Source organism: Rhincodon typus, chromosome 1 (assembly GCF_021869965.1).
Source record: "Rhincodon typus isolate 14 chromosome 1, sRhiTyp1.1, whole genome shotgun sequence".
Lineage (NCBI taxonomy): Eukaryota > Metazoa > Chordata > Chondrichthyes > Orectolobiformes > Rhincodontidae > Rhincodon > Rhincodon typus.
In genome coordinates, this window is record NC_063332.1 from 56,733,380 (window position 1) to 56,753,060 (window position 19,681).

Consider the following 19,681-nt stretch of genomic DNA (forward strand, 5'->3'; position numbering starts at 1 on the left):
GATCCTATTTAGTCACCTTATGTTGACACAGTATTGTCATTATGTCTATACATCATTCTGTGCAGACATCCTTTTCCAATTCTGTCTGACTTCGAGAGATGTTGTGTACTCTGGAATATTTATTTCCCAAATGGATCACATATGTCACAATGTATTGGATTTGGAATCATGAGCGTGCTTGTTTCTAGATTAGTACAAATGCACAGTTGCAGGTGTCAGCAGACACTGCCAGACATAAATTATACTGTTACTGTCTTTGAGTTTAAAAAGCAAGACTATTTTATCTCTTAGCAATTCTGTGGTTTTTTTTTTCCATTTTAGCATCGGTTTGGAATATACTGAAACCAGTATAAATTGTTATCCATTTCTTCAAATGAATCTTATGGTAGCTGCTATTAACAATGATTCCAGTTGAACTGCAAAACACAAATTCTCATACATATCAAATGCTTTGGGATTAACTCATCCATAACAAGCCTTTTCATAACTTACCATGGCTGACTGATTTGTTTGCTTTTCCAGCTAAAATCAGAGTTGAATAGATTGGTGTATGAACTTCACTGAATGATAACTGAACAAATATGAAAATAGTGTTTTGCAAGTTTCTTCCAATATCCTGAAGATTAATCTTTGAGGAAAAAGTATTTTTAAATGTAATACACAGATCCTAAATTTCAATAATTTAAAATACACAAAATACAATATAAAACACAAGATTGTCTATAATGCAAATTTATTTTAAAGCATGGAAATTTATTGTAGTAAGGTAGGGCATTGGCACCAGCATTGTTTTTATTGCATTTAATGCAGCCACAGACATAATTTCAAAATATGCAAGCTGATGCAACTTTTAAATTGGGATGAATACATCAGGATATCACAATCAGATATTAAGGTAAATACTCTGGATGAAGATAGGAACAGTTAAAATAGCAGAGAGGAATTTGAAATTGCTGCAAGTGCTTGTTTGATTCAATCACACAGCATTTCAAAGGCAATTCTCTATAATCCAACACCAATTTTTCTACCAGTTAACAAAAGATTCTGGGCACTACTTCAGAACAGACTATATGTAATGGAATAGCAAGACTAAAGCAGTGATTCAATCCAGTGACTGAGCATTTATAAACTAGAAAGACAAGTTCAAGCATACAGTTTGTATATGGTCTTAAATAGCAATTATTCCAATTAAATGTGGTAGCACTAAGGTCAATGATACAAGAAACATACCTTACATTTGTGATATGGAAGCTCAAAATGAAAATAATGTACATGAATTATGAGTGATATTCTTCCAGATGTTTAATAAATTTCCTAGTTTCCCAAAATCTTATTAATCTACTATAAAATATCACTGTTCACAGTGGCTGCCAATTACACCAGAATTTTTAACTGTTTCAGCATCAGCTTACAGATCACAATTTGGTTTCTTCAGGAAAATTCAATTTCTCCTAGTAATTTTAAATATCCAAAGAAAAGCACTCAGGCAAGTTAAATTATGATTAATTGAAATGTCCAGCTATGTGGATCTAGGTTGTAATAATGATGCCAAGGAAATGCCTTCAAGTGCTGTTTCATTATTAATTATTATTACTCTTTCAATATTGATCGCCTTCCTTGATTTTTACTAACCTATTCTTGGTGTGAATTTTTTTTTCTACTTTTTTACTGCCTATTTCTATGCTCCGAGCTGCATTGTGCTGTATGGATGAGTTCATTTTATAACTTCTCTGGAGTGAAAGGAAAGTCCAGATGAGTGAAGAGGGACTGCGGTGCAGAGACTGGAAAGAGCAACTCATGAAAATCGCCATAGGCAGCTGATGTAGTTTTGTAATTTCAGTTTTTCTCTCTCCCCTGACAGCTTTCATTGCAGTGTTGATTGAATCTACTTTCTTTCTGCTTTTCAGCAGAAATTTAAATGCCATTGGTTACAAACACTTGGAAGATGGCCTGAAGTTTGGTTTTGTACTTGGGCCTGAAATAAAGAAATGACTTTCCAGATGGAAGTGACAAAATGCACGCCCTTACAGATCCAATGGTTTCAACAACATAAAATACTTAACCATATTTACATAATACGTGGAAACACATCCCAGTTAAATATCTGACAGGTGGAAGTTAAAAATCTTCATACATCTACTGAGCAAAATTAAATTACAATATTTTGAATATGATTATACATAAATGTATTTTGAGAAACAATTTTGCATGAGGCAAAGCTGGACCAAAAGGATTGCTGTTAATAAAATCATTTTGAAATCCACGTGGAGCAGTAATTCCCGAAATACACAGAATTATTTTACTCAACCATTGTAATTGGTGTATTTCAGTATAAGGTCAAAAGTCACATGACATCAGGATATAGTTCAACAGGTTTATTTGAAATCACAAGCTTTCAGACCACTGCTCCTTCGTAAGCTGAAGTCAGCACTCTACCTGACGAATGAGCAGTGCTCAAAAAGCTTGTGATTTCAAATAAACCTGTTGGACTATAACTTTGTGTCACATGACTACTGACCTCGTCCACCCCAGTCCAATACCGGCACCTCCACATCATATTTCAGTAAATGCCTTTGGCCTTCAACTCATCCTGCACTCGTGCCAGATAGGTTGGATCAGGATACCCAAACCTGAAAAAAGAACAATATTTTTAATGGAACCAAGATATTTTATTTCACATGACAGTACAATCACAGACATGGGTCAAAAATCAGCTCAACTCTATATAAATCACAACTGTATTTCACATAGTTGTTTCTTTTTTTGAGCACTTTAAATCTGTGCTCCCTGATTACCATAACTCCTGTCTCTGGATATAGTTTCTCCTTATTTTGTTAAGTCTCTTTTTAATAGCTTGATTTCCTGCAAAGGTAAGAGCACACACTAGCTTGACTATTATTGGCCAACATCTTTTGCATGCTGCTGATGACAATCCTCTATGATGGCCGAAAATACGTGCAGAGTCTGCACGTCCTGACAAAATACATTTGGCATGATCATCTCACGTAAAACATTTACTCTTGTCAAGACAGTTTTGTAACGCAGGTCTCAAGATTATTAATGAGAACAAAATACACCAGGAGAGACTGTGTAATCGAAATACTGTAGTGGCTGGATAGTGACTTTGAAAGGCTAGAAATGTATCTTTAGAATAACTGTCATTGACTACACGCATTTAAAATGTTTAAATGCCATATAGCGTGAAGCAGTCTGTGCAATTAGGTTGTTTGTTCACAAACCACCTGTCAGTTTTCCATGCTTTTGATGACCATGTTTTGCTGAAGCAGTTTTGCTTTACAATAGCTATATCATTACATGAGCCCATGAAGTAAAATGTGGTAGGTAATATTAATGCAACCAGGCTCTGTTTTTAATTCAAAATCTTATTTTGAATGCAGTTTCTAAAAGCACAGATTACTACAGATTTATTACATTACTATAAGCCAAACTGAACAACTGAATTTAATAGATGAGCTGTTGAAAATAATCATTGTCTCAATCCCCAATGTGACAGAAGCTAAACATCTCCCTTAACATTCAGTGGCACTACAATAACTGAATTCCCCATTAACATCCTGGGGATTACTATTAATGAGAAAGCATGGCAACAAACAGCCCCAGCAAAACTAGAGTCAATGGGAATCGGGGGTTGGAAGTGAGGTGGGGGGGGTGACTCCTCACTGGTTACAAAAGCAATACATAGTACAAAGGAAAATTGTTGCTGTTGGAAGTCAGTCAGTCAGTCAGTCAGTCAGTCAGTCATCGCAGCCCTGGGACTTCTCTGCATGGTTTCCTCAGGAGTAGATATATTCTAATACACCTGTTCACTGATGTTATGACACACCTCTGGAGAAGTTGGTACTTGAACCCAGGCCTCCTGGTTCAGAGTGGTCACACTACCACCGCACCAAAACAGCCCTGTTCCAGGCCCAACCATCTTCAGCTGTCTGGTTATAAGATCAAAAATGGGGATGTAATTTTCAGCACCATTCATGACTCATCATACACTGAAGCAGTGCATGTCCAAATGCAACAATACCTAGACAATATCAGATTTAGGCTGAAAAGTGACAAGAAACATTCGTGCCACACAAATGGCAGGCAATGACCACCTCTAACAATAAAGAATCTAACCATCATCACATGATATCCAACTATCCAACATGTTACCATTGCTGAATCACCACTATCAATATTCTCAGGGGTACTGTTGACAAGAAACTGGACTAACCATATAAATAGTGAGATACTAGGGATTCTGCAGTGAGTAAGTGACCTCCTGTCTCCACAACGTCTGACAACCACCTACAAGTCTGGAACTTAATGGAGTACTCTCCATTTAATAGATGCAGCTCCACCAACACTCAAGAAGCTGGACACCATCGAGGACCAAGTAGTCTGTTTGATTTGAATCCCATCCATCATGTGTATACCATGTTCAAGATGCACTGTAGTAACACACCAAGGCTCCTATGACAACACCTTCAAAATCCACCTCCACTACGAGAAGACAAAGGGCAGCAGATGCACAGAAACACAACCAGTTACAAGTTTCCCCTTCAAGTCACACATCATCCGGATTTGGAACTATATCACTATTCCTTTAGTGTCTCTAGGTCAAAAGTTCTGGAAATCCGTTCATAACAGCACTGTAGGTTTCCTTACTCCACCTGGAATGCAGCAGTTCAAGAAACCAGCTCACCATCACTTTCTCCAAGACAATTTGGAACAGGCAATAAATGCTGGGCTGGCTAGCAATGATCAATGAACAATTAATAATGAACAATTACTTTTGTTTTATAACTAATAACAATAACTTTAAGTTCCACACTTGTACTAGACTACTGGATCATAATTATTTTAGGAAGACATCTTGGGTCTTCCTCAGCCTCAATGCAATTTCTCTTATATTTTATGATAAACCCATTTCGGTTTGGAATAGGCCCACATTTTCCTTTTTACAAACCGATTGAAACTTTTACAATGTTTCTTAGCTCCACGCAAACAAATTCTATAATTTTTCCAATCAGAAACCCTTTCTCCTTTATATATTGATTCTGTCTCTAACTAGAAGCACTCCTATTCCTTCCCAAACGTTGAATATGCAGATCTCCATCTTGGTCACCCTGTAGCCATGTCTCAATAATAGTGATTAAATCACACTCTTTTACTTCTATGACTGCCATAAATTCACCTACCTGGTTGTGAATGTTATGTGCATTCACATATAATGCTTCTAAATCTGCCTATCATATCTAATACTTCTGTCACTTAACCCTGCTTGATGCTAAGACTGATTTACACTGGTTTCCCTTTTATTGACAGCTTCTATACTTCCCGTAAACAATTTTATTTTATTCCATCTGAATTCACTCTCAGGTTCTTATCTATCTGACAAGCTAGTTTAAAGCATTCTCAACAACACGAGTAAATATCCCCGTGAGGATATTAGTTTCATTCCTACTGATATGTAACCCATCCTTCTTCTGCAGGTGCTTCAGATCCAGTCACAGTACCCCAGATATCTAAAGCCCTCTCTCCTGCACCCATTTATTCAATCACATGTTCATAGGCTCAATCTTCCTATTTCTACTCACTCGCATGTGGGATTGGGAGTAATCCTGATAATACCACTTTAAACATCTTGCTTTTTCAATGTCTTGCCTAGCTCACTAAATGCTATTTTCAGGACCTGATCCATCTTGTGACCGATGTTGTTGGTGTCAATGTGGTCCACAACCTGTGACACTTCGCAATGTTCCCTCAAAGCTGTGTGCTTACAGCTATATTCTGCATACAGTGATCAGTGGTGGCCTGCCAACTGCAGCATCGACTTCCAGTTCCAGAAGTCACTGCTGTACGTGGACCTTAGAGGCTTGTGCAGCCAGAAAGAAAATTAGAGGAATTAAGGGGGAGCACTGCTCTTTGACCCTGGAACTAAGGAGGCAACATTACATCTTGGAGTCATGTGCTTGGACACAGAATCATCTATCTGTTCCTCTATCCATCAAGCAGTCTACCACTATTGCACATTGACATTTCTTTTGTCCTACTTGTACAGCTGAGCCACTTGCAATGCCACATGGACCATTGGCTCTTATGGACCATTGCTCTTATCATTATCCAAAGGAGAAAACGGATTAGTGACTGAAACAGATTCACAAGTCTCTTGAACTTTGTGCCAGGTCTTTCTAGATTATCCAATTATACATTCCATTTCTACCTGCATGCTCGTAATCTGTGGGGTGACCACATTGTTGAATGTGCTATCCATATAGGTCTCAGCTTCAAGAACGCACCAGTGACACCAACCTCCACTTGGATTCCAAAACCTGGAATTCACTTTTGAAGTTGGCAACATGTCACTGTCTCAGTCACATGAAATGTCCACAACTCCCCACCTGACGCAGAATGGGTATTCCATCAAGCTGAGCTATCCTGCCATGCCTTAAATTTATTTTCAGACCACTTTCTTTGAAATGAAAACTGGAACGAAGAGAGTAAACTTGCTCACCAATCAACTCAAATGAATGCAGCTCTTTGCAAACAGACACACACACTGGGATACTCACCATCTAGTTAGCTTACAATTTTGTAGGAATTACTCATTTTTGTCCCAAAACTGGGCATATGTTGAATCCCAGCTCCTGTGAGACAGAGAGAGGGAATGTCTCTCTGACTTAAGAGCAAGTGAGGGCTTCAAGCTTGGGTCTCAACTGATATCCTCCCACTGCCCACTATTTTCAGCCAGGCCCAAACTCACAGAGTATAGGTGTGCAAATTAATGAAGGTGATAGGGCAGATTGAGAAAACAGTTAACAAGGCTTCGATCCTGGGCTTTACAGATGAGGCATTGAGTACAAAATGAAGGAAGCTTTGTTGAGTCTTCATGAAATGTGCTTCTAAGTTATTGTACTCAATTCTATATACCCCACTTCAAGAAGAATGCAAAGGTATTGGAGAGGGTACAGAAAAACATATGAAAAATCTCAATTATAATAATGGATTGGTGAAGCTTAGACAGTTCCCTTTAGAGAAATGAAAACTGATAGGAGATTTCACAGAGGACTTCAAATGAGTGGTTTGGAGTCGAGTAGATAAGAAGAAATCGTTCCCGTTGGTGGAAGGGTCGAAAACCAGTGTGCTGGCATTCTTCCAACTTTGAGAGATGATGGATATAAGGTTGTTGACTTGCTCGCCAAGCTGGCTCGTTTTCGTTCAGACATTTCGTTGCCATGTTAGGTAACATCATCAGTGAGGCCTCCGATGAAGCGATGTTGTTCTACTCCGCTTGGAATTTATACTGTCCGGTCCGTTATGGTGAGTTGTGTCATTTCCGGTTCTGTTCTGTGTGGGTTTGTATATGGGGTCCAATTCTATATGTTTGTTGATTGCATTATGGTTGAGAACCATGCCTCTAGGAATTCCCGTGTGTGTCTGTTTGGCTAAGGCTACTATAGTTATGTTGTCCCAGTTAAACTGATGGCCAACGTCGTCCGAGTGTACTGATATTAAGGAAAGTATGTTGTGTCATTTTGCTGCTAGCCGATGTTCGTGTATTCTGATGGTTAGTTTCCTTCCTGTCTGTCCGACGTAATGTTTGTGGCAGTCGTTGCATGGTATTTTGTAAACTACATTGGTTCTGCATGTCGTGGGTACGGGGTCTTTAATCCTGAAGTTGTAGACATGCTTGCTGAGCTGGTGGGTTTGGTTGCAAACGTTTCATCATCCTGCTAGGTAACATCATCAGTGCACCGCCGGTGTAATGTCAGTGTTGGGTCCCGCGTGTTATTTATATGCCTGGGTTTGCTGGGGTGGTTAGTATTACAGAGATAACAAGGTGTAGAGCTGGATGAACACAGCAGGCCAAGCAGCATCAGAGGAGCAGGAAGGCTGACGTTTTGGGCCTAGACCCTTCTTCAGAAAAATCAGAAAATTCAAAAAAATTCAGAAAAATTTTTCTGAAGAAGGGTCTAGGCCCGAAACGTCAGCCTTCCTGCTCGTCTGATGCTGCTTGGCCTGCTGTGTTCATCCAGCTCTACACCTTGTTATCTCAGATTCTCCAGCATCTGCAGTTCCTACTATCTCTGGTTGGTATTACTTCCAGTTCTGTTTCTCAGTGGTTTGTACACAGGGTCTAATTCAACGTGTTTGTTGATGGAGTTCCGGTTGGAATACCAGGCTTCCAGGTATTCCCTAGCATGTCTCTGTTTGGCTTGCGCAATTATCGATGTAGTAAGACAAGTTGTTTGATTGTTGTTTTCTTCTTCTCTCGTGAATTTGATCCCGGTGAATACATAATTGATGAGGTGGTAGGTCTCTTCTAGTTTGGTGTGTTTAATGATGACAAATATGTCGTCCCAATTTCGTGCCAAAAACACAGTACCTGAACACTACAGATCAGCAATGGACTACAACCCTAGGACAGGCCATCACCATCAAACAATATAAGACCAAAAGTAAGAAGAGACACAAGCTACAGGAGAAACTCACCAAACTGATCCATCACAAAGACAAGGACAACAACAAACCGGACACATGGATAAGAAACCTATCCAGCAGACAACTCACAGAAACTGAGAAAGCTGTCCTATTACACAGACGGAACTATAACCACAAAGATGTGAACAGAACAGACTTCATGGCCACCCTGGAGACTACATTAAAAGACAACAGACTCATGGACGAAACATAACAAGCCATCCGAGAAACTATAATCCCCACGCTACACAGAAGGAACAAAGGGGACACCCTGACTGCATCAGAGGGAAAAGCACTAGAAAAATGTCAAGAAAAACAAGAACATCACAATCCTACCAGCGAACAAAGGGCGCATGACCGTCATTATGAACAAACCAGACTATGTTGAGAAAGCACAGGCACTGCTCACAGATACAACCACGTACCAACAGGTGGCAAAAGACCCAACACTGCAGCTAGGTAATAGGATCACCCACACACTGAAGAGACTAAAGGATACAGGACAGATAACCAAGACGGACTACATAAGAATGAAACCAGAAGACACGAACATCCCCTGCTTCTACAGTCTCCCTAAAGTAAACAAACCAGACATCCCCTTCAGACCCACTGTCTCCATAGCGGGCACACCTTCACACAAACTGGCCAAGAAACACCTAGTCGACAGATCACCCCATTCCATTCACTCAACCCAAGACTTCCTCAATACCCTCAAGAACATAAAAATCTGCGACAACGAGATTATGGTATCCTTTGACGTCACAGCTTTATTCACATCGATTGCCATCCCACTAGCCAAAGAAACACTGGCCACATTACTAGAGGAAGTAGGAACACAGACTAGCAGCTTCAACAGTAATGACAACATTCTCTACTAGACTTGTGCCTCACCAAACACTTCATCTTTAATGGTCAAGTATACAAACAGATCAATGGCCCACCCATTTCTGGACTCATTGCAGAGGCAGTCATGCAAAGATGAGAACACACTACCCTCCTCCTCCTCCTTCAACCTAAACTGTGGATTCAGTACGTGGATGACACATTCGTCATTATTAAACACACCAAACTAGAAGAGACCCACCAACATATTCACCAGGATCAAATTCACAAGAAGGAAAAAAACAATCAGCTTCCATTTCTGAACGTCAAGTTTGAACATATGACCAACAGGGTGTTCCAAACCTCAGTATACAGGAAAGCATCCCACACTGACCAAATCCTCAACTTCCACAGCAACCACCCTAACGTCTGCAAACAAAGCTGTTTTAGGACACTATTTAAATGGGCCTCGAATCACTGCAACAAGCCAGAACTACACAGGAAAGAAGAAAAGCACCTATACAAAATTTTTGCTATAAACGGATATCCCCACAACTTTAACTGCAAGTGCCCACTAAACGGACACCACCAAGAGGACACAGTACACCCTAACAAACTGGTCACACTGCCCTACATCAAGAACATTACAGACTAACAACAAGACTCCTACAACCACTAGGAATCATGGTAGCACACAACCCCACAGCCACACTATGACAAACACTCACAAGGATCAAAGACCCCATACCCACGACATGCAGAACCAATGTAGTTTATAAAATACCATACAAGGACTGCCACAAACATTACATCGGACAGACAGGAAGGAAATTTGCCATCAGAATACACAAACATCGGCTAGCTGCAAAATGACATGGTGAACTTTCCTTAATATCATCATTACGCTCGGACAATGAAGGCCATCAGTTTAACTGGGACAACGTAACTACAGTAGCCCTAGCCAAACACGGACACGCACGGGAATTCCTACAGGCACGGTTCTCAACCCATAATGCAATCAACAAACATACAGAATTGGATCCCATATACAAACCCACACAGAACAGAACCGGAAATGACACAACTCACCATAACGGACCGGACAGTATAAATTCCAAGCGGAGTAGAACAACATCGCTTCATCGGAGGCCTCACTGATGATGTTATCTAGCATGGCAACGAAACGTCTGAACGAAAACAAGCCAGCTCAGCGAGCAAGTCAACAATCTCACCCACAATTCAAACTACAAATCTTTGCAAAAACCTTAGATGATAGATATGCAGTAAACAATCTATTGATGTGGAGCATTGTCATTTAGTGCACCTTTGTTGGTGGCAATGATGGTAAATTCTTGAGCGGTATTTCTACCAGGCGTGCCACAACAAAGCTGCCAAGTTATGTTATGGGTTGTTGTTTTCAGCATTGGCACTTGTTGCTAAGCTGCTGTAGCCAGTGATCATTGTACTAGTGTATAACCAGCCACAGGAATTATTACCATTTCATGCTTTTGTCAGCTGGTGACTCCAGGTGCAATAATCGATGTCTACAGTGTTCATGTCATGCTTGCAAGTACTCTTGAAATAGTCTTGGAAACTTGTGGGTCTCTGCTGCAGCTGCCTCACTATCCAGAAGGTCTTTGGGCAGGTTCCATCCTGACCGATGTCCAAATGGCTAATGTGGAAATCTTAAGTAATACTAGAAAAAGTGACGGTGAAAAGACATATGGCACTATGAGATGCTGCTGAGTTTTTCCAACACTTTCTGTCTTCATTTCCAATCTCTGGCCTCTGCAGTGTTTTGTTTTTATTTGTGTGTCCTGCTCTACTGGAGCATGTTCTCTGAAGACATCATAGTCCTCCTTTTCTCTGATGGATACAGAAATGGTTTGGTCTTCCAGCAGTTTCTGTTTTTATTCCCAAAAGCAGATGCAGGAGCATAGCCATCAAGCAACTGTTCTGTTTTCTGCCACAATTTCCTCTGAGTTCTCTCAACCTTCCTGAAGACCACACAGCTTATTGTACTAAATACACTATTGTTCAGAGTGTGGCTACTGATTGATAAAAAGGATAAAGTTACCATTGTCTTACAGACCATAGGGCTGTTTTCTCATTAGGGAAAGATGACTGCTGGTCATTTAACTCAACAGTCACCACTCCTCAGGCAGGGTAAGAGGTTGAGAAGGAGAATCCTTCATATTAACCTCAGCTGGTGTGGGAATTGAACCCACCCTGTAGGTGTCACTCTGCATCACAAACCAGCTGAGCTAAACTTTGTATGGCTGAGGCTTGACTTCATCATGGAGTTAACAACTTGAGATTTAAGGATGCTACCGGGCTGAGGTGATACATACTGATAAAACTTTAACAAGACATATTTTAGGCCGGGAAATGCAGGCTGAGATGCAATATTTAATGCTAGAAAGCAGGCAAGTGCAATGGTGGTGGAAGTAACAGGGAATGGAGTCCAGCAACAGGGAAACCAACAGATGCCACTGAGCAGGGTAAACATGCTACATCTGAGTTATCACCTGTTCATTCAGCTACAACCTTGTAAAGTGCTGGGTTGAATTAAGACCGTAAAAGCTGGCAATGAAAGAAACCTAAAAATTCCAGTTCAATATATCCAAGCGTACGAGTGAAGAACAGAAGATGGTCCATTTTGCTCCTCAGGCTGGCTCAATTATATTATGGCTGTTTGAATCAATAATTTGAAATGTAAATGGCCCAGTCTTCCAGGTACAAATCCTATCTTTCCAATTGTATAAACACAGAGCTCTGAGAAGCTGTGTTTCATGGTTATACAAATCACAACAAATCCATCTTTGCTGTTGTTGCTGAAATATGCTTCTATATTTCAACTACCCTGCTAAACGCATTCAATCTCTCGTTTATCCTGAGCGATAAAACATCCTCAAATTATTGCACCACACTCTTGATCTGTCAAATCAATTTAAAGTTTTAAACATGGAAGTGCAACGCTTGAAATCATGAAGTAAAAACAAAAGTGCCAGAAATACTCAGGTCAGGCAGCATCAATGAAGGCAAACAGAATTAGCACTTTAGTTCGAGGATACCTCGTCAGAAATGTTACTGAGTTGGTGTGAATTCTATCTTTCCACATATTACCAGACTTGCTAGGCATTTCCAACGTGTTCTGATTTCAAATAAAAACAAAGTGCTGAAAGAAACTCAGCAGGGCTATGGAGAGAGAAACAGAGTTTGAGTCCAGCATGAATTTTGTTTTTGTTTCAGATTTACAGCAACCACAGTATTTTGCATTTATTTTCTTATTTCAATTTGCCATTTATTCTTAAAGTTTTAAGCATACTCCAAAACACTTTCCAACAGAATTAAAACATCTGGCAGCAGTGATTAATTATACACCCTGTCTAAAATTCCTCTGACTGAATTTTTTTTCCATTAATGCAAAATGTACAAGTGGAAGTCTTATCTGCCATCACCTGTTTTTGGGAATTATTGTGTTAAAATCAGCCCTGGATAGTTAAAAGGAAAGACTTTAGAACTACAGCAACCTATTCATTTATCAGGTGTTAATGTTAAACATTGTCTATTTTAATAACACACTTACATTGATGGTCCTCCAGCTGTATTTGTTTTGTGATGAATATCATTCCATGTTACCACATTACTTCTCCCTGTAGTGCTAGATGTTCCAACAGTGAAGATCAGCCTTTGATCAAAAGCACGCTTCAGTAACTTATACACCTTTCTTCCTTCAGCATTGTCTGGCAGGTACGCAGTACGTGTTGTGCCATAATATCTTTGGCCAGGGTGAGGATGTTCTGCCTATGATTTATATAAAATAATGTTACATAATTTAATGTGGTTTGCTCAGCTTAAATTTTAACAGGCAAGAATTCAGGAAGACGAACAAGTTCACAGCAAAATCACACAAATGACATCCCTGAAATTATAGAATAGAAAGCAGAAAGAGACATTTTTTGGCTCATTGAACCTGTGCTAGCTGCATGAAACAACAATCTAATCTGGTGAATTCCCTTATTATTTTTCCATATCCTTGCATTTTTGTACCCTAAGTCCAATTCCCAGTTGAAGGCCACAAGTGAATCCATTGCCTTTATCATGTCAGGCACGGCATTGCAAATTCTAATCACTGCTGCAGAAGACGTTTTCCTCATGTCATCTCAATAGCTTATCTTTATTGAAAACGTTTATGATTTTGAAGACATTAAATTTCCTTTGAACTTTCTTTGTTGCAAATAGATTAATTCTAGCTTCTCCAGCTGATATAACAATCATCCTTTATACACGAAACTAGTTTAAATTTCTTCTGTACCCTCATCTTGTCCTTTGCAAGCTGTACAAAAGCTGGGTCAAACTAGTGTTTATTTAGTTTTAGTATAACCTCCTCATTTGTGTTTCCATGCCTCCATCTATAAAGCTAAGTATATGTTACATCAACCCAATTGTGCAATCTTCAAAGGAAGTTTACAAATATCCATAGTTCTCATTTTTCTTTCATCCTTTTCATAATTGAAGCATTTGGAATGTGGCAACTTTTTTTTCTATATTCTTCATACCAAAATGCATCAACCACACTTTGCTGCATTGAATTTTATCAGTCATGTGTCCTCCCATTTCAGCAACCAGTCTGCATCCTCTTCAAGTCTATTATTATCTGCCTGACTACACTTCGAAATCTTGCATCATCTGCCAATTTAAAATTGCGCCTTGCACCTTGTCCAAGTCAATAATATGCGATAAAAAATAGCTGTATTGAACACTGGAATCTATCAGGCAGCATTCTCTAGACTGAAAACAGATCTATCCTCAACCACTGTTTTCTATCGTTCAGCCAATTTTGTATCCATGCTGCTACTTTCATTCCATCGGTGATTTCAAAAGGCCATGTACACTACATGTACTGGAATTAACCTGCATTTTGATTACTGTACACAATTCTGAACTCCATATAGTAAAAGGTCCAAAACACCACGGGGAAAAAAAAATCACAAAAAACAAAGGTTTATAAGGATCGCAACAGAATTGAGGGAATACAACGACTGGAAAAGACGAAACAGGCTTGGACTTATTTCACCGGAAAAAAGAAAATCTGGAGGGGGCCTGATAGAGGTCTTTAAACTTATAAATGGGCGGGAACATAGCAATGAGAGAATATTTTCACTGGTGGTTGAGTTCTACATTAGAGGGCAATAAATACCAGATCGTTATTAATAATTGTAATACTAGTAATAATTACTAGCAGTGACCCAGTGGTATTTCCGCTCGACTATTGATCCAGAAACTCAGCTATTGTTCTGGGGTCCTGTGTTCGAATCCCACCATGGCCATTCGTGGAATTTGAATTCAAATTCTAATCTGGAATTAAGAATCTAATGATGACTATGAAAACTATTATCAGAAAACTGATCTAGCTCACTAATGTCCTTCAGGGAAGGAAATCTGCCATCCTCAGAGAGTCCAGATTACACGTGACTCCAGATGCAGAACAATGTGGTTGACACTCAACTACCCTCTGAAATGGCCTTGCCACCCACTCAGTTGTATCAATCACTATGAAGTCTCAACAAAGAAATGAAAATGGACGGACCACCTGGAGTCAACCTAGGCACAGGAAAAGACAACAGCAGAAATGGTCCTGTCGACTCTGCAAAATCCTCCTTGTTAACATCTGGAACTAGTGCCAACACTGGGAGAGCCTCCCAGTTATACTCATGGAATCATACCGGACAGGCATCACCATCACCATCACCATCCCTGGATATGTCCTGCCCCACTGGCAAAACAGACCCAGCAGAGGTGACAGCACAGTGGTATACAATCAGGAGGGAGTTGCCCTGGGAGTCCTCAACATTGGCTGTGGACTCTATGAGGTTTCAAGGCTTCAGATTAAACATGGGCAAGGAACCCTCCAGTTGATTACCACATATCATCACCCCTTGGCTGATGAATCAGTCTCCCCAACGTTGAACAACATTTGGACGAAGCACTGAGGGTGGCAACGGCACAAAATGTACTCTGGTCCACCACCAAGAGTGACTTGGCAGCTGCACGACTGATCAAGATGGATGATGGTGGGAGAACCAACTAGATGGAAAAACATACTTGACCTCATCCTCGCCAATCTGCCAGCTGCTGATGCATTTGTCCACGACACTATCAGTAAGAGTGACCACCGCACGGTCCCTGTAGAGACAAAGTCCTGCCTTCACTTTGGAGAATAACCTCCACTGTGTTGTATGGCACTAAGTGGGACAAACTTTGAACAGATCTAGCAACTCAAGATCTCATCATTCATGAGGCGCTGTGGGCCACCAGCAGGAGTAGAATTCTATTCCAGCACAATCTGTAACCTCCTGACCAGGCATATTCCCCCACTCAACCATTACCATCAAGCCAGGGGATAATGCTGGTTCAAATTGAGAGTGCAGGGAGACATGCCAGGAGCAGCACCAGGCATACCTGAAAATGAGGTGCCAACCTGGTGATGCTGAGAAACAGGACTACTTGCACACCAAAGAGCAGAAAAGCAAGTGACCGACAAAGCTACGTGATCCCATAATCAATGGATCAAATCCAAGCTCTACTGTCCTGCCATATCCATTCATGAATGGTGGTGGACGATTAAACAACTCACTGGAGGAGGCGGCTCCAAAACTATCCCCATCCTCGATGGTGGAATAGCACAATATATTTGTGCAAAAGATAAGGATGAAGCTTAGCTTGGCTTCATCCAGTGGTCCCCAGGATTTCAGATACCTGACAAACCTCAGACTACTTGATTCACTTGAAGGGATATTAAGAAGTGGTTTGAGACACTGCATACTGCAAAGGTACTGGCCCTGACAACATTCTGACAATAGTACTGAAGACTTGAGCTCCAGAAGTTGCCATGCCCCTAGTCAAGCTCTTCCAGTACATTTACAACACTGGCATCTACACAACAATGTGGAAAATTGCCTAAGTATATCCTGTACGTAAAAAGCAGGACAATTCCAACACAGGCAACTACCACCCGATCGGTCTATTCTTGATCATCAATAAAGTGACAGAAGGTGTCATCAACAGTACTATCAAGCAGCACCTGCACAGCAATAATCTGCTCAATGATCCCCATTTTGGGTTCTGCCAGGACCAGTAAGCTCCTGACCTCATTAGGGCCTTGGTTCAAGCATGGACAAAAGAGCTGAATTCCAGAGGTGAGAAGAGAATTACAGTTCTTAACATCAAAGCCACATTCAACCAAGTATGGCATCAAGGAGCCCTAGCTAAACTGGACTCAACAAGTATCAGGGGCAAACTCTCTGCTGATTGGAGTCATACACGACACATAAGATGGTTTTCATTGTTTTAGGTCAGTCATCTCAGCTCCAGGACATCTCTGCAGGAGTTCTTCAGGGTGGTGTCCTCAGTCTGACCATTTTTAGCTGTTTCTTCAATGATTTTCCTCTATCAAAGGTCAGAAGTGGGAATGTTCACTAGAGATTGCACAATGTTCTGCACCATTCACGGCTCCTCTGATACCGATGCAGTCCATGTTCAAATGCAACAAGGTCTGGATGATATCCAGGCTTGGGCTGACATTCACACCACACAAATGTCAGGCAAAGACCATCTCTAATAGGGGACAATCTAACCACCACCTTGTGACATTCAATGGTGTTACCATCACTGATTCAGTCACTATCATATTCCCTGGAGTCACCGTTGACTAGAAACTCAATTGGACTCGCCACGTAAATACAGTGGCTATCAGAGCAGGTCAGAGCCTAGGAATATTATAGTAAGTAACTCACCTCCTGACTTCCCAAAGCGTGCCCACCATCTACAAGGCACAAGTCAGGAGTGTGATGGAATACTCCCCACTTGACTGGATGGGTACAAACCCAACAACTTTCAAGAAGCCTGACACCATCATGAATAAAGCAATCCACTTGATTGGCACTACATCCACAATCATCCACTCCCTCCACTGCTGATGTGCAGTAGCAGCAGCGTGTACGAACTTTAGATTTAGATTTTATTGTCACGTGTACTGAAATACAGGAGAACAGTTCAAAGTGTATAATGTTGTCACACACAGCGCCACCTCAGCTACAAAGGTACCTAGGTACAAAAAAACTTCGGTACGAAGTAGTTAAACAGAAACAGAGTTAAAAAGTTAAGCATTACCTTCATGGAATAAATAGAAAAATAAAGAAATAAAGTAATAGTTAACATAAAATCCTTCTTAATTTTAGCTAGAAAAATAAAGGAATTAAGTTAAAAGTTCAGCAGTCTTTGTCTTTGCCTTTGCCTTTCTCACTCTCCAGGAGCCCTCAGCTGTCTGTTCTCAACGCCCTGCCGCTGCAAATACTGGGGGAACTCCCTCATCGCTCGCTCTTCCTGCATTGGGCTACGATGCCATCACTGCTGCAGCTAAGTCTGCCCCCTCCCCAATCTCCCCTTGGCACCTCCGAAAAATGCTTGGGCAAGACCCGCTCATGTGCTGGAGGTACAGCCATGAGCTGAAAAGAGACCGGGCCGAGACACCACCACGAGCCACCAAGAGACTGGCTGAGGCACCACCTCTATAAGATGCACTACAGAAATTCACCACAAGATCCTTAGACGGTACCTTCCAAATTCAAAACCACTTCCATCTAGAAGGACAAGGGCAGCAATTACGTGGGAACGCTACCATCTGCAAGTTCCCCTTCAAGCCACTCAACATCATGACTTGGGAATATAATCGCTGTTCCTTCACTGTCGCTAGGTTAACATCCTGGAATTCCCTCCCTAATGGTATGTGGAGCAACCCACAGCAGGTGAACTGTGACAGTTTAAGAAGGCAGCTCACAACCACCTTCTCAAGGGCAACTAGGATGGGCAATAAATGCTGGCCAACCAGCGATGCCTGTGTCCCATGAGTGAATTTTAAAAAATTAACTTTAATGGAAAATATAAAGTGAAATTTCTTCATCCAGAGCGTAGTTAAATGTGAACCTTGTTACTACAGGAAGCAATTGGAGGCAAATATCCTAGATGCTTTCAGAAGCAATTGAGATGAGTACATGAGAAGAAAGGGAATAGAGAGATATGCTGAAAGAACGAGAGGAGATCGATGGTATGGGAGGAGACTCATAGGTGTACTGGAAAGCATAAGGTGATATGTTGTTCCACAAAGAATGAAAAGAGGCACTGGTAACTTTAAAAATCGAATGATGACTGTGAATCCATTGTCAATTGTCAGAAAAACCCACCTGGTTCAGTAATGTCCTTAAGGGAAGGAAACTGCCATCCTTACCTGGTCTGGCCTACATGTGACTCCAGACCCACAGCAATGTGGTTGATTCTGAACTGCCCTCTGGGCAATTAGGGATGGACTATAAATGCTGCCTAGCCAGTGACATCCTCATCTCGTTAAAGAATAAAAAAAACTTTAAACAAGGGGGTACAAAGAGAGAGAGACGTGGAGATGTTTGTGTACAGATTTAGAAATAGTTAATGAAGAATGTAAGTTCCTGGGTCTTGTAAGCACAGACATAAACCAGCAACATATGTTAAACATACATAAACACAGCTTTGCCCCAGCTAGAGCACTTTTTGGGCATTTGGGCATTTACTTGAAGAAATACTTGATGGATTTGGAAGGGATACAGAAGAGATTTACTAATGCGGCTCCAAGGATAAAGGATAGTATGTGGATAGATGGAATGGGCTGATTGGCTTCCTCCAGTACTAGTCTATGATCATATCTTTAATACAATGTTGAGGCTATAGCAAAACAATTACTCACCCCCTGAATGCCATCTGGTATTGTATAGTGTATCTCAATTGTTTCAAATTTTTCATAACCAGGAAGGCGTATTGGCAGGTTTCTCGAAGTCATCCTGCCACCCTCAGGTTGAGTACCTATTATCTCGCCATACAATTCTCCACAAATAGGACATGCAGACTTTGTTTTAAAAGCCACATTTATGCAGTCCTTACAGAATGAATGTTTGCACTTTTTTAAAGTTTCTCGATCTTCAATTTCTTCCAAACAAATTGGGCAGGTCGAGTCCTCAACTCCAGCCTCCAATTTACTTGCTGAAGCTGAATACATCTTAGACTTGAATTCCGATGTTGAAGGGGACCTCCTACTTGAACTTGTAGTATCAGGAACTGAATAGATATCCAGTTGGCTAAGTTCAGATTTCAGGATATGTGCGCAGCTATTGACATCAGCAGGCTCTCCAATTATAACAAACTCTGTATCCTTGGTAGTAAGCAAAACCTTTGGAAATTTCTTTTGCAGAGATGCTCCAGTATCTTTTTTTATTGTTCTTCTGCCTGGGTTCTTTATTACTTCCATTTTTAAGTTCGTAGCAATTTGTTGAAACAGAGTCACAAA

At 40.7% G+C, this 19,681-nt stretch overlaps 1 protein-coding gene across 1 annotated transcript in view; it reads right to left on the minus strand.

Moving 5' to 3' along the window:
- Nucleotides 1–1,658: 1,658 nt before the first annotated feature.
- Nucleotides 1,659–19,681, minus strand: part of si:dkey-3h3.3 (uncharacterized protein LOC100144568 homolog) — a 25,549-nt gene continuing 7,526 nt past the window's right edge. The window contains exons 2-4 of the mRNA XM_020514011.2: nucleotides 19,085–19,681; nucleotides 12,893–13,110; nucleotides 1,659–2,630 (exon numbers count right to left, since the gene is read on the minus strand). The exon at nucleotides 19,085–19,681 is cut by the window's right edge and continues 1,249 nt beyond it. Coding sequence (XP_020369600.2) covers nucleotides 2,561–2,630; nucleotides 12,893–13,110; nucleotides 19,085–19,681 — 885 coding nt within the window. The 3' untranslated portion in view covers nucleotides 1,659–2,560. The remainder of the gene's footprint in view (nucleotides 2,631–12,892; nucleotides 13,111–19,084) is intronic.